Source organism: Falco rusticolus, chromosome 6 (assembly GCF_015220075.1).
Source record: "Falco rusticolus isolate bFalRus1 chromosome 6, bFalRus1.pri, whole genome shotgun sequence".
NCBI lineage: Eukaryota > Metazoa > Chordata > Aves > Falconiformes > Falconidae > Falco > Falco rusticolus.
In genome coordinates, this window is record NC_051192.1 from 82,216,940 (window position 1) to 82,232,607 (window position 15,668).

Consider the following 15,668-nt stretch of genomic DNA (forward strand, 5'->3'; position numbering starts at 1 on the left):
ATCCAGAGTAGCTATTCGCACTTGGGTGCTAGGAGTGCAACACGGGTGCATCTCAGTATTATATGGTTGCCTACAGAGACCATACTCGGTGGACTAGTTACAAAGGAACTTATTGTACACAGTGACATGCAACATGAGTTACATGTTGCGGTGTACAATACCTACTACCTAAAGTGCTCCAGATTCTCCAGGATGAGACATATCACATGAACGCAATGCAGTGTCCAGCAAAATCAAAATCATGGAGTTTATTGTATTCCTGATTGTTAATACGTCCAAGGCTGAATAATCTGGAGCCTTGAGTACAGAGCCTCCTACCACCGCCTTTTCAAAGTAGAAGACTGCTTGAGAAGATTTCTTAGCTAGAACCATTATATTCAGGCATCACAGCCATTTGTCACTTTGCTGATCCTTCCCTCCCTCTCTGCACCTCCAAGGCAGAAGCCATTCGGGGAGAGAAGCAAAGGCCAACCCCATCCAACACTTTCAGTTCATCTGAGCCTTAAGATGGTGTTTGGACCAAATCTGATGCCGATACCTGTGCTGTACAGCCAGAATATAGACCTAGGAGACTTGTTTTTTAAAGCAGACATTCTATTTTCAGTCGGGTCCCTAAGGGTGACTTCAAAACCACCAGACTACCATTTTGGTGCAAAAACCAGCATTAGAAAGTTTTTGTAACCTTAAAATGGGACAATGTGCCACAAAAATGTTTTTCCTCAAAATTCTGGGCTACATAACAAATTACATAAAAACCCACCTGTGCAACACTGTAAAATTAGCAAGCACCCCAAAGCAAAATGGGACACAGAAGAACATTCTACAGAACGTACAAAACCAAACTCAAACAGCATGAAAAAAGTAATGTTTATTTTAGTTGTTTACAAAAGCATGAACACCTTATGCAAAAGCAGCATCCTGAACCATACATTTCCCTCATCCTCCTGGGATATTGGCAGAAAGCAGGTATTTTCTCTGTTCTTTGGGGTTAAGTGTACTCGGCTGAGGTAAATGGGAACCACCCCACCAATTTCCACGGAGCGGAGCGCCAACTGCTTACGTTACCCAACAGGCTGACTCATCAGACCGCAACGCGATGAGATGTCATATGGGTGACTTGCTTTAGGTGCCGAATTGGATTAGTCAGTGCTTCTACCAAGATAAATACACTACCCAGATACTTAATAAGCTCCCCATTCTCTTAAACTTTAACTGAAACATCGCATTTTCATTGTTCAAACATTGTGACTCTTACCCCACGCTAACTTCACGCAAGGTTTAACTTTATGCACCGTGAACAGTTTTACTGAAGTTTAAGAGAAAGCAAGTGTGCTCAGAAGCGGGTTTTTTAGGAGTGAGACCTTTCAGCGCAACAGCTATTCACTCCTTTCTTACCTGCCTCCCCAGCACACGGAGGTCGAGTGCTTACTCTGAGGAAATGTGCCCTAAGGTTAACCTGAAAAAAAAAAAAAATGTGCAGTACTTTTATTTCGCCTTCATCTTTTTCTCCTGATCTTAAGCTGGAAGTAGTTAACGGTCATATAATCAAATAGGCCATGCTTTGAAACCTACAGAGAAACGTTTATTTATTTTAAAAGCGTTTTGTTAAAAAGAGAATTTGATTGCAATGACTTCAGAGACTTACCTGAAGCAAGTTACTCATATTGTTTCCTAAAATGATCCCTACTACAAAACAGCATAATTCCTCAGCTCCTCTGAGTTGAGGTCCCTCCCTTCAGAATCTACAACTGGTGCTTCAAAATTTTTATTACACTGGGAGAAATGGCTCTGGCTTGTCCGCCATCCTATGTCTAAAACAACTGACAAATACTAGATCAAATATCATTCTTGCAGACATAAATATAGATCAATGAAAACTGGGTTTTTTACTGCTTGAGCTGTACAAACTTTCTATTAGCTCCTGCCAACTTCACATTAAAGAAACGTAATTTATTTCACATATTGAAAGAACCTGCTAAGAACCCATATATATATACATATACACACAATGTATGTGTACACATATATATACACACACATATATAATTTGTGTTTATTTTACACTGACAAAGCACTAAAAGAATCCAACAACTGTCACTGCTAGAGATGAGGCTAAATGAAATGATATTACTTATATGGCATCAAATAATTATAAGACTCCAGTCCAAGAGCTTTAGAACTATTTGCAAAAAAGTATCTTTCATCAGCAAGAGCTCCAAATGGTTTCAGTTTCACTTTTAAATAAATTGGAAGCATTTTGCAAAAAAAATTTAAAACCCCATCCAAAGTAGATTTTATAATTTAAATTTTAGCTCTGTGTATAGCAAACACACACATTTATACATATATTCTATTACTTTCATGGCAAAATTCTAAGGTGCCTTGGACTAAATGATGACTTTAATGAATCTGGCAGTATCTCACGTGTGCATCATTGCTTCAAATTTTTTAAAACAAAAAAAGATGTACAAGTTCAGCCCTGTATTCTGTGAGTCTGGCTGCATAGTTAGAACCAGAAGTATTGCACTCAAGACCATGCCTACAAAAATGCACATTTAGTAAGGCCATTATATTCAAGATCATAATGGGACTCAAGTCACATAAATAATCAAATGTATCATAAATAGACCTCAAAAAGCCTTATTGCAGATGATGGACTCAAAACAGCAGTGTTCCTGCAACTTAATAATGGATTTTTTTCCATTAAATGCCCATCTCAAACTGGTTTTACCCACAGGGCCAGACAACGTGATGTGTATGTATGCATGCATTCTCACAATGCATTGTTTCATTTTTTCTTAAAAATTACCAAGTGCCCCAGAGTTTAAAGGTAGGATTCTACTCAAGTTCTGCCACTAAGGTTCAAGTTGGTACCAACTCCAAGCAGTTTCCATGCACGATGAGGGGAGAGAAGATCTGACTTCCAGTTACTTAACTATTTGCCAACATGCAAGACAGAATTGTTACTTTATAGAGTGTAGCAAAGATGTAACTGAACCTGTACCTGAATACTTCTCAGAATGCTCTTTCAGAGTTAGATCATATTAAGAGTATCAGTGTATCCGATCTGGTTTACCAAAAGACAGAGTAAACAACCGAATTATCACAATCCAAGGAATGATACAGACTTACAAGTTAGCTGCCCACATCCTATGGCAAATAGAAAGAAGCTACCCTTTAATCAAAGTGGGGTATGCTACCTTGAATTTACAGTAGGGCAAGTGTATTCCCACCAGCCACTACCGTGGAGATGCAGGTGTGCTGTAAATCTGCTCGCTTGCTTTGTAGTTATTCGCTCCTTCAGCCATTCCAAAGTTACCCAGTCAGCCAGCATTTTGCCTTGGTTAAGGGTAGTGGCATTTGTCCAAGAAGGAAGGGTAGATCACTATCCCTCTTCCCCATGCCGCACTACATAAATACACAGAGTTTTATGCAAATGCAAAAAGCATCAGTACAAAGGCTCGAAGAATCACAAGACACAGCAGATAAGAAACTTAATGGCCACATGCATTACAGTTCAGCAGTGACATTCTTTCGCAATCCTATATTCTGCCACAAAATCCACAGTGGTGGAGATTATGGATGAACTAACCTTCCAACTGAATCAACTCCAGCATTAGGAATTATTTCCGAATACAACAGACTATATCCAACACTTTTTCCTGGGACCTGTTTTTTGAGTGTAGACAGTTTTTTGTCTAGACAAGAGACAAACCCAAGACACAGAAGATGTGACCTGTTCGCATATTATAAACAGACAAACAGATAATCGAGATGCAAAAACTATTAAACATATTAAACACGTCACACACTTCATACCTACAGCTCCACGTACTTTTTTCCTGCAACAATGGTGTCACTTGCCAGATGCAAGTTTGTCACTAACTATGAACATGTTTTTGACCAGAGCCGGGAGGAATGCATTTAGACAGCAACAATGCAGCTCTTGCAGTGATGAGCAAGGAACACGGGAGTTCAGGATATGGTTTCTAATTCCATCCTTGTCTTACACTCACTGCTTGAGGAACAGCTCAAAACACCTCTTTTAGTAATCACATTATTTGGAAGGAGAAAAACACTTTCCATATTTTCTTCACAAAAGGAGCAGTAAGAAGTCCATTAATGTATCATGTAAGATGAAAAGCCATCTAAAAGGCTTCTATTTATTTTAACAGTTTTAATTAGAAAGTGATTAGCAGAATCACTTTGTCAATCAGGTTGAAAAGAGCGAAGAATATTTTGGGAACAGAGTTTCAGAAGCTCATCTCTGACATTCACATTAAAATGGTGGCCTGAGCACTAACATTACTCTGTCTGCAAGTGTCTGAACAAACAGAGTTTTGATGGGTATCAAGCAGTAGTAGCATTTTCAACATTTTATGTTTGCTGTATTTAGTACTTTTAAACTGAATTCACTCTCTCAGTAAAGTGACTGTCTTGTAGTTTGCATGACCACCCCCTCCTCCCCAGAATTTCTAAATGGAATTACATACTGTTGTTTTCTCTCCACCGTAGTATTATCTTACCATTTTCAGTATCAGTCAGCACCACAGGTTTAATGCAGGTCAAGGACAACAAGCAGCAGGTCTACTTTTACTGCTTGCTTCAAACAATGTATTGTCTCATATTTACACATTCTTCAAATGTGTTCTTCACTTAGTTATACTAAAAGTATCGCTCCAAAATGTAAGTTTACATTGAAAAAGGTTATTGATGACTCGACCTAAAAATATCACCAAAAATCCCTTTTACTCCACAAGAAATCATGTTTTAACCTGAATTAGTGTTAATAGATATTTATATTAGAGGACTCCATATTTCAGAAACCAGTTATTTAATGCTCAATATTCTTTTCAGCAGATGAAGAGGTAGGTATATTTCCACATGAGAAAAAAAAAAAAAAACAACAAACCCAAAACAAACTGTAACAGACACTCAATTAAATCAAGTAATGTCTGAAAAGTCAAACACTGTTCTGACAGCACATAAACATAATGTGTCTGAAGATACCCTCCAAGGAGGACAAGAAAAGTTGCGCATTCTGATTAGATAATATGTCATAATTTGAAATTTAATAATTTTCTGGAAAGAAAACACAAGTATCGAAACGCTACTTCCTTCCCCTCCCTCCCCCAAGGAAATGTGGGTGCCAACAAAACTGCCTGTATCAATGGTAGTATTAACTTTTGGACTGCTAAACACAGAATCAACTGCAATTCTTCCTTACATTCACCAACACCAGCAGTCTACAAGTTTACACAGAGACCATATGCATGATAATTACATAATTACAATAGAAATTCAACTTTAGTGTTGTTCTTAAAACAATCTTCATAAATAATGAAAATATCTGTGTTCTAGCTCTTCAGTAACCTAAGGTTAATTGGTACAGATAGTGGTTTTTTTTCTTCCTTTTATAAACCAAACTGGAGGTTCCTCACTGCCAACAATGGTTAAGGCCTGGATCAAGTTACTCTCCTTTTGCTTTTCCCTTTTTCTGCTTTTTTCCATTTTCCACCACTGCATTATTTTCTGGTTTGCTTATTCCATTTGCAACAGCACCATTTGCTATTTTGCCATTCTTTATGGGTTCCTTGGGCAGCTTATATGTCCGATAGTAGAAGTTACCAAACAGGAAAATGAAGGTGACAGCATAGAAAATTACACCCCAGTGCATCCACTTAGGGAAAGGACAATCAATATAAATAGACAAGGCTGTATGGCCAATAGTCACATGGAACTGCACCTGAAAGACAGAAAATATAGAATCAAAAAGGTCTGGATATATTCTGTAAGTCTGACTGCACCAACGTATATCAATGCATTAAGTTATGAAAACTGCTAAACTGGGAGGTGGCAGGGAAGCTGTATTTGGTTGTCACATCATGCATACACACGTACAATTGACCAGGCACATCAAATTTATTGCAGTACCTGGCACCAGTTTTCAGAAACAGGAAAATGAGAAGACATTAAGAGATGTAGATTTTCTCTACCTTTTGAAAAGGTTTCTGCAATACACTTGAAACAAAATAGTATTAAACTTTACTCACACAGTTCTTATCTATGCTGCATATGTTTTGAGAAACGGAATAAAATCTTCCATCTCCAGAAAGTATTCTAACTTGAGATGCGAGTACTAGACAGCTAAGAACTTTTGGAAAGAGCAGCATCTGTTCCAAAGCTCTGCAAATGCAAATCCACTCAGAGACAATACTTTCTGAGATAAGGGGAGAAATTTTACTTACCAACTGCAATATAGTCAAGTATCGTTTCCACCACAGGTATTTCTGAAATTTAGGGCCACAGGCAGCTAATCCATAATACATATACATAATGACATGGATAAATGCATTCATCTGAGCTCCGAAAAAAGCTGTGAGGAACAGAAGGGAAGGTTGCTATGTAATTTTGAAAAAAAAGAGAGAAATAATTTCTAGTATTATTCATGTGACGGTAAAAGTTATAAAGCACAGGAAACGCCAGGATTCCATCTTTGATATATTCAATATTGTAACATAGACCTGACTGCCAACACGTGCTGACACAAATACCTTTTCATGCAAGTAGTATGCCATATCTTCCATGGAACTACTTACACAAAATCTTTTTGCAAGACTTTTGTTGAACAGATACAAATTTTGTGGATTCTACATTAGTTATTGTAGTATAACTGCAATTGTTTCGCTAAAGAATTATTAAAAACTGTATTTGACAGTGCAAACTATGAAGTATCAGATTCTGAACTTAAATCTTTTAAACTGTATTTAAATGTACAAAGTTCACTTCTCAGCAAGAAGAAACTCATGTGGATGTCTGATTAAATAGGCCAAAAAAAAAAAAAATCATACAAAGCAAAACTTCACTTGTGGTTATAAGACATTTAAAGGCATTGCCAAGTGAATTTGTCTATTTGCTCATCTTTAGTTTCCTTATTTATGATCTAGCATTCTTAAATATGTAAATATATAGTATCACTTTTTCCAGAATGATCCATGCTGGAAACAAGGATGACAGTTCTCATTTGCATTAAGATCTCTTTGCTCTGTCAAGATTAGCAGCCATTTAACAGAAACAAATTGTATCTTGTTAAGGTATTCTTACACTGCCAGAGAGGCTCAAAAAGGCTCTAATGTATAATATATTAGGGCAATACAGACAATAGCTGCTGACATCAAACAGCTCAGATGCCCATGTGGTCTAGGCCCAGTTAATTATAATAGGGTCTAGTTTGTAATAGATCTGTCTACGTAAGCAATGTGCTGTCAACCAGAAAAGAGAAGAAAATAGATCTACCCACGTTTATGCAGTAATGCTACATAAATGCAAAAAAAGCAACTCTTGCTTTTCCTTTTGCAGAGGCTAGAAACTAAGAGGAAGCACAAGAACACCAAAACTTGAAAAAAAATTGGAAATAGTTTCAACTGTTGTACCTAGCATGAAAAGTCTGAAAAGGCAACAAGGGAGAGGGCACTTTGAGATATCCAGGGAATTTCTAAGTAAGACTACAAGTAAGCAAAATAGACTTATCTTAGGGGTGCAGTAGCCAATAAAGATAATTAAATGTCTGGTTGAGTACCTGCGTCCTGCAGACTACTTGGGAGAAATTCAAGGATAGTCACAGATACTCATTTTAAATATTTCTTCTTTTGAATATAAGTAACCACTCAGTACAAGGTATCTATAGTAAATGAGAGCATAAAACCCCCATGCATTAAGTATTAGTGTCGTTTGCCAAAAAAACCCCAAGTATTAGTTTGGTGTGGTGTTTACTGTATGTAATTTTCAGTTTTAAGCCTAGAAAGCACATCACAAACAAAACAGGGTATTTTCCCTGAACCGTCAGCTCTGTAGAGCTTATAATTTGAGAGACAGGGCAAAACAACAGGAACAAGGGCACAATGCAGGCAAGGGAGGATATGGCAAATACATTGGAATAAAATTCTTCAATGAGGGCTTTAGAAAGGAAGCAAGGAAAAAAGGCTGATAATGAATTGTGTCTTTGTGACTTTATGACTTGTGTCTTTATGACTTTATGACTAGGTTTTAAAAGTTAATTGACAGATTTATTTGCTCACCTTCAAGGGAAAGTTTCAGAATTTTATACATGCCTCTCTATAAAAAAAGAAAGCAAACCCCAAACTCAGATACAATGCCAAAATAACATCTCCATTAACTGCATTACATTTGCACACAGATTGTGGCTCATAATTAGATTTTGCAGTTCTCTGTATCTGCAAAAATTAAAGTTAGGTAAGGTATGTTCATCTTTCTATTTCATAGAATAAGGATAATTTTGAAGACAGAACTTCAGGCTTGCAATTGATGCCCATGATGAAAAAAAAAAAAAAAAGTTTTGCAATTCATTAGATTACTGCCCTGTTATCTTTTCCTCCCCCATGTTTCCCACAGAGGAAGACTACACATTAAAACTGCTGCACTGCTTCAGTGCTATTTAAACAGTCTTGTGTATTACAATGTTAAGCCTATGATTTTTTTTTCCATTGCTCCCAAACAATAATAATTCTCCTTTGTGTCCAGTCAAAAGGGTGTGGGAGGAAGGGAACTCACCTTGTCCACCTGCAACCCACTTAATACCAATCCACCACAAGGTGAACATGGTGAAATGGTGATAGACATGAAGGAAACTAATTTGGTTAAATTTCTTCCTCAGAATGAAGAATACTGTATCCAAATATTCAATTCCTTTAGAGACATAATACCACCATAAAGCAGCAGCTATCTGCAATGAGAAAAAAAGACAAAACAGAAGTCTCAGTGATTCCAAGCTGAATAAAGTTCCCTCCACCTATCTGCTGCAAGAGAAGGCTACTTCTCCAAATGCTGGCAAATGTTGAGGTGGAGTCATCAAGCATCTGATAATACAAGAACAACAAAAGCAACACTCTATTAATCTATTTTGCACATGGAAGTATTATTTTGAGTCTACTACGCACAAATCACAACTGTAAAAAAGTGTGAACATAATTAAAAGCTTTGCAGTTTCTGACCAGTTTACCAGTTAAGCACAGTGAGTCTGTGTCCTCATTCTTTATCCTAAGCTTTGCAGGAGAAGACTACCACAGGGCTTCTCTTACTAATGAGACAATACTGAAGTGGTCAAAACAACGAGGCAGAAACATGATGCTAAAATGAAGTTGCAAAGGTTGAAACCTTATATAAAATTCTTTCAGTACCACAGGCATATGGGTGGGAAGACACCAAATCACTATTACGAGCTAGATGCAGCACAGATTTTACATCCCTTAGAGCAATATTCCCCCTCAGCTTCTGGCCTGCCCACTAACCCCCTCTAGAAAGCAGCATTTCCCCAGCGGCTCTGTGCCATTCAGGGAACAGAAGAAATGAGACCACAGAAGCCACACTAGCTGCAGAGATATAATCCATCTACTCACCCATCTACTACCAGGGCAGTGCTACACACCCAAAATTCTTTCTCTAATCCACCCATCACAGTGAATCTTGCTCAAGATGCAACATAAACATGGCTTCCCACTGAAATTGGGATAATGTTGTACCAGGGAAAGCCCAGCAGCTCTGTGTAACAATGTGCCAATACTATGATATGGGAGTATGGTGGTGGCAGGGACACCCTTCCACATCCCAAAGCACAGCAACAAGTCTGGCTCCTGGCATAATAAGTCATCCAGCTTGTTATGCAAGGGTGGGACCAGAACATAGCCCAGATGGTGACTCACACAGAGAATGAAGAGAGAAAAGAAAAAAAAAAAAAGTTGGAAATGGCTGGCACCACCAGCAAGGAGAGCAGGCAATGTCACAACACACCTATTTGTAAGAAGTTCCCTAGTCTTTCAGGACTCATCTGATGGCAAATCAGACTTTCTTACCGTAACACGGTGTGAAATAACCCCACCACCCCCGCAGTCCCCAGGAGAGAGAGAAGAAGAAAAGTCAGGACAACGGTAGCTTCCCTTCCCGAATAGATATACACTGTCAGGCAAGTGAGAGAAAGGGGAACGAGCGGTACAGAGAAATGCTACCGCTCTGTAGGATGTTTTTCTCCACCTCTCCAAACTAGCAGGAAAGGGACGCATCTCACCTCAGAGCGAGTTTGTCACAGCCATAACTGGACTGGTGAGCATTTTAGGAAAGATTACAGCAGATGCAAAAAAGCAACACAGGAGCAGAAGAGCGCCACAGATCTGCACCGTGGACTGCGATTTCCCTAAGGGACTGCACAACTTACTGTTGCCAAACTGCAGACTTCTATATATCCATTAATGATTGCTCTTCTCACTCTCTGGCTGTGATTTAGCCTATTTCAGATCTCAGGGAGAGGAGGCAGATTTTGTCAATTTTATATAAAAAGATACTAATATCTGTCATAGTTGGAGAGAGGCTTAACGAAAGAAAAGTGACTCCCACAGATCTTGGGAGTTCCCAGACACACAGGCAAGCTGCAGGAACCATCTCTATACATAAATATATATACATATGTATGTGTTGCTCAACATCCAGTACGGTTCTGCCTCTGGGACAGGTGTTTAATAGCACCCACACCAAGGCTTTGTCTCACACCCATGGATTAGCATAACAGTCCTGCCTATTTTACAGATCTTTGCTAAAGCTGCATCTCTTAAATAAATTAAGATAAGCATCTTTTCATCTCACAAGTCAACAATAAACACTTTGGACTGTATCCATAAAATGACAAGGCAGCACTACAACACTCAAGCTCTTTGGAGGTCCTTCCTTCCAATAAACTTTTTAAAAAATCAATAGGTCAGTTACAAACAAACTGCCATAAAATCTCTTATAAAGCTGATGTGCATTTTGTTAAAAAAGCACCAGTGAAACAATAAACCAAATAGCCAATAAGCACATAGCCAATTTAATGTACGACACAGAGCAAAATGCAGGTGGAGAAAAATCCAACAAAACCCCTTACGTTTTATGCCCAAGATGCCACAGGTTCACTATATGCTTCTAGACAAGTCATTTAACAACACCTCATGCCACTTCGCCGGAATTCCACTTGCACTGCACAGAAAGCAATGGATCAAATGGATCAAAATCAGCTGAACTTTTGATCAAAATGCTTCCCCACCACTTAAGAACAAAAATAGCCTTCATTTCCTTGCAGGATTATACCTCCTGATTCTCCTGTTCCTCTACATTTGTTTGCCTGACAGCTCTTCTTCTCTCTTCCTATCGTCAAATTTTAACACCATTTATTCTCAAACCTGATAGTTTTCGTGTACTGATGATCTATTTCAGTGCTGCCAATGACTTACGCAGTTGTTTTTATCATTAGCTTATAGATGCAGAAAAATATGGAACTGAAATTCAGTCATTTGCTTGAGGCCATGCATGCAATCAGCAACAGAGGGCAGAAATAAAGTAGAACAATACACCGATAAGTAAGCTATGGCAGCAGCAGATGGCTACTATTAAACAGCTTCTACAAAGCATCAGAAGTTAGGACCTAACTTGTAGCCTTTCTGTGGACACAGCACGAAAGAGAGATTTAGCTTACTGAAATTAATAATACTAGTCACAACCATACCTTTTCTGGCAATTTTCATATGTGCCAATCTAAATCTGTTAAAACACCAGATGGCACAGAAAGATTACATTACAGCCTAGGATTAAGGGGGTCAACAAGAGGTCCAATCCCGTGACCTCTGCCTGCTGCAGGGTTTTTGAACAGAGGGTGTTTTAACATAGGACTGTTCCTGCACCCTCTTCCCTAATTTCAGGCTGGGACAGGTACTTCTTAGAAGGTAACACAACATGAAAAATTAAAGTGGTTTTTAAAGAGAACTTTTTTCCCTCCTTCAGCTAGAGAATTTTGTTTACAGGACCACGAGGTCTATTTTGTTAAGTCAAGTTCCCTTTCCATAGAAGTTTGCAGTAAATTATATTTGCTTCATAAGAGGAAACTACTCAAGCTCTAGACATAAATACAAACAATGCAGATTACAGTTACAGTCCAGAAGACGATCATAGCTCAGCTTTATGATAACAATTAGCACACTTAAAACTAGGAAGTAACTAATTCACACAGCCCCAAATTTTCAATTCTCAGATCTTCAGAAAAGCTAATAAAATAGATGAACTTTGACCTGGGAAACAAGGAAACACAAGTGTAAGCGGAGAGGGAAGTGACTACTCACAGACACTAACATACCTTAAGTTCGAACGTTAGGAAATTGTTCGCCCCAAATACTAGAGCTTCCAAGTGAATACTACAAAGCATGGACTTTAACACCTCAGCCTTTTGCATTTATTATTTTGACTCCTAAGAGATAACCAAAAAAGTTCTTCCAACATGCAGCTGCAGCTCTTTCAAAATGCCTTCTTGGGGATTTCTTCCCCCTTTTCTTTCTTGAGTACATTTCATAAACATTTTTTTCTATAACCAATTACAAAACACACTCAAATTCCTGCTAGCAGTCAGTAAGGTGTCTACCTACTACACCCAGAAGATAAGACCTTTAGAAAGTTTATTTCCGCAACTGTGGAATCTAATTTCCATCCCTGCTTGCTCCAGTCATCCATTACTTCTTGTAGAACAATAGCCAGGGAAGCCTGAATGAGATTAACAAGTGTAGGTAGGTTCAAAACAGTAAGTAGGAGGACCAATTTCTTTACGCTATGTGTAAACTACTTACACAATTAATTGTCAGTGAAAGCCAAAAGTTTGATAAAGTCAAAGAAAATGTACAGAAGAATATCCCACTAAAATCTGTCAAAACAAAGAGGCTATGTCTGACTGAAGAGATCTGCGAGCTACAGATTGCTGGTGTTGCTAAACGATACAGGGGAAGTGCTGCCACATGCCCTTACACTGTTCCCTTGAAATCACCACTGCCTTACCGTCTTGACACAATGCAGGTTGGAGAGCAGACGAAAGACATTCTCTGGCACCCAAGATAGCCAAACTTTTTTTTTTTGGAACTGCTTACCAGCTCTCTGTACTCCTTTGAGGAACAAAGGATGGTTTCTTGACCCCTCACTTTGAGCAAGAGCTTTGGTCAAAAAAGTGGCCACTGCATGGCAACATCATAGTGGCACATTTTCAAAAAAAGATAGAAACAGAGGTCATATCAGGGCTTTCATGCTGCCATGAAGACCACCATATACAATTAGTTTCACATTTCTCAATACCTGTTCTAGCTTTTTAAGCCCCACAATAAAGTCATATATGAAGCTGTTGCTTTCCAGAGCTTGTTCCATAATGCCTTCTGGGATCAGTACTGATTCCATTTGAGTTAGTCCCAGTCTCCTTTATCTGACTAATACAGGACTTATTTACTCAATGTCTTACAAATAAAGTTATTGCATTTGTTGCACTGTTGCAGTGCAGCACTCCCCTTCAGAGAAAACCCAGTGCCAACAGACGCTAGACACTTAGTGTCCAGATCTATTAAAAGATTATGACAGATGTGCTACAAGGTTTATCAATTCTAAACTCAAAACCGAAAAAAAGAAGCCTGCATACTTACATTTTAAAATTGCTTTTGCAGGTTTATATTACCATAAATGATGGTGAAAGGACTCCAGAAGGTTTTGGTTGTTTGGGGTTCTTTTTGTCCTCAGTGCAAAAACTAACAACATACCTTCTAAATGCAGAGCATGATAGCTGTAAAGTAGGCCAGAAATGTATCCCAGGGTCTGTAGTTAGACAAAGTATGCTTGTGGAAAGTGTAGTTTTCTACTTGCAACTTGTTGACCTAGGTTGAGAATTCACTCACAAGAACTACCAGCTAACCATCAAAAAAAAGGGTCTTGATGATACGATACAGTTACTGCCACAACTTGAGAGGGGTCCATTTCCCCAGCTTTCTCAACTCTCTCAGCTGCAAACCAAACATGTTGCAACTTAAAACTTTATTTCTAAAGCTTAGGCAAATCCACAATCTCACAAAAAACTTGAAAACTTTGAAAGTCCAAAAAGTAGGTATTGCTAGGGCAACCTTTCTTTTTTGAACATATCATATGCAATGAGCATATTGGGGTTTGCCTTTATTTCACTGTACAATAATGCTTTGTTTGTCATAATGAACAAAACAGAAGATAATTCTTCTGAGCAGGTCTGACCCTCCTCACAACCTCCCACAAAAAAGCGCACCTGAAAGTAAGGCTATGAAAAAAGTCATTACCTCTTGTACTTAGCTAACATAAAAATTCCTTCAATATATGCCATACCAGTCCTCAATGTCATCCAGCTGAGTACAGCGGCATTCTATTTTGCTTGTCTATTAAAAAAAACCCTGCCAAGCATTTGTCATAGTGATTCAAATGGTGAGTGCACAGTACTGGCAAAGGTGAAAGACAGGAGACTACCATAAGGCCAATAAAAATCTACACACAGAGTTGTTCTGCAGTATCAGACATTATACATAAGATCTAAGACTCAAACCTATCCTTCTCAATACCACTCCTGCTACGTGCACAAGTTTTTGAGTAGTACTACCCATGAACAGCCACCTTGTAGACAGACATTTTTTTGAAATGTGTTATAAATATTAAACCTGTTTGGACTATAACACACTTCCATTACATTTTCAGGAACATGTTCTAATCTGTAGGTGAAACTTGCAAGAACACCTGAGAGATTCTCAAGTGTCAGCTCTGCTGGAAGATAAGGTTTAGTACATGAGCTAATCAACAGCATTATGGAAAATAACAAGCATCTGCATTTTTATTTTAATTTGAATGCTTTCCAAAAAACACACGTTTGAAATCTAGGCTTCTACAAAATGAAACGTACTGATAATACATTTGCCAGAAGCCAGCACGACCTCATGAAGGCAAAGAGAGATAAAGGAGACAAAAAGTTGCCTGACCAGCATGGGTGAAGCGCAACCACAAGATATGCTGACAAATCGTACTTGCTCTGATCTAGCTAGAGCACTACACCTTTACTGCGGTTACCCTGGTATCATAAACTTCAGCAAGGTCTACGATCCAAAGTATGTATACAGAGTTTATCCTGGATTGTACAACCACAGATGAAGCCAAGGATGGTATCTTTAAGACTACCCTTACTTGTAGCAGTCAGATGAAAGTTAATGCAAATACACTGATGCACTTTGATTAAACCTGCTATGCACAATGTAGTCAAACCTGAAGCGGTCTGTGAGAATGTAACGGGATACAGTCACGGCTGACAGGAGCACTTCGGAAACAGTATTTTCAGACAAGATTTAAACAATCATGTAGTGCTATATATTACACACATTCATATACAAATACATAAAAGAAATACTCACCCTAACTTCATAAACATTATCTGAATAATCCACGGTCTGGCAGACATAGCTGTACCCTCGAGCTCTTGATGCTAAAAACAGCTGAAAATATTAAAGTCATACATGAGGGGAAAGATGCTACATAAAACATGCTCATAACAACTATCAGCAAATTTCTTGCTACATCAAACTTACCTGAAAAGAAATACTTAAAAAGTTCTTATCAGTCCTGAGAACACTATTGAAGAAAGCCAACATGTAGTTCTAACAACCTGTTGTTACACAGTACCTATGTTTTTCTAGTAAAGTAAAAAGAAAATACTCATGCATGTTTCCCTGCATGTATCTGCCCAGATAATTAGAGCCCCGTACAAATTAATGAGAATTCTGGTATGACCTTAAGCTATTCAAACACAAGTATCCTTTCCG

At 38.4% G+C, this 15,668-nt stretch overlaps 1 protein-coding gene across 1 annotated transcript in view; it reads right to left on the reverse strand.

The window, feature by feature from the left end:
* Window positions 1-853: 853 nt before the first annotated feature.
* The window catches only part of ELOVL4 (ELOVL fatty acid elongase 4), a 35,627-nt gene continuing 20,812 nt past the window's right edge, over window positions 854-15,668 (reverse strand). Inside the window, exons 3-6 of the mRNA XM_037392510.1 lie at window positions 15,261-15,341; window positions 8,572-8,743; window positions 6,249-6,376; window positions 854-5,746 (exon numbers count right to left, since the gene is read on the reverse strand). Of these exons, the coding sequence (XP_037248407.1) occupies window positions 5,471-5,746; window positions 6,249-6,376; window positions 8,572-8,743; window positions 15,261-15,341 (657 nt within the window). The 3' untranslated portion in view covers window positions 854-5,470. The remainder of the gene's footprint in view (window positions 5,747-6,248; window positions 6,377-8,571; window positions 8,744-15,260; window positions 15,342-15,668) is intronic.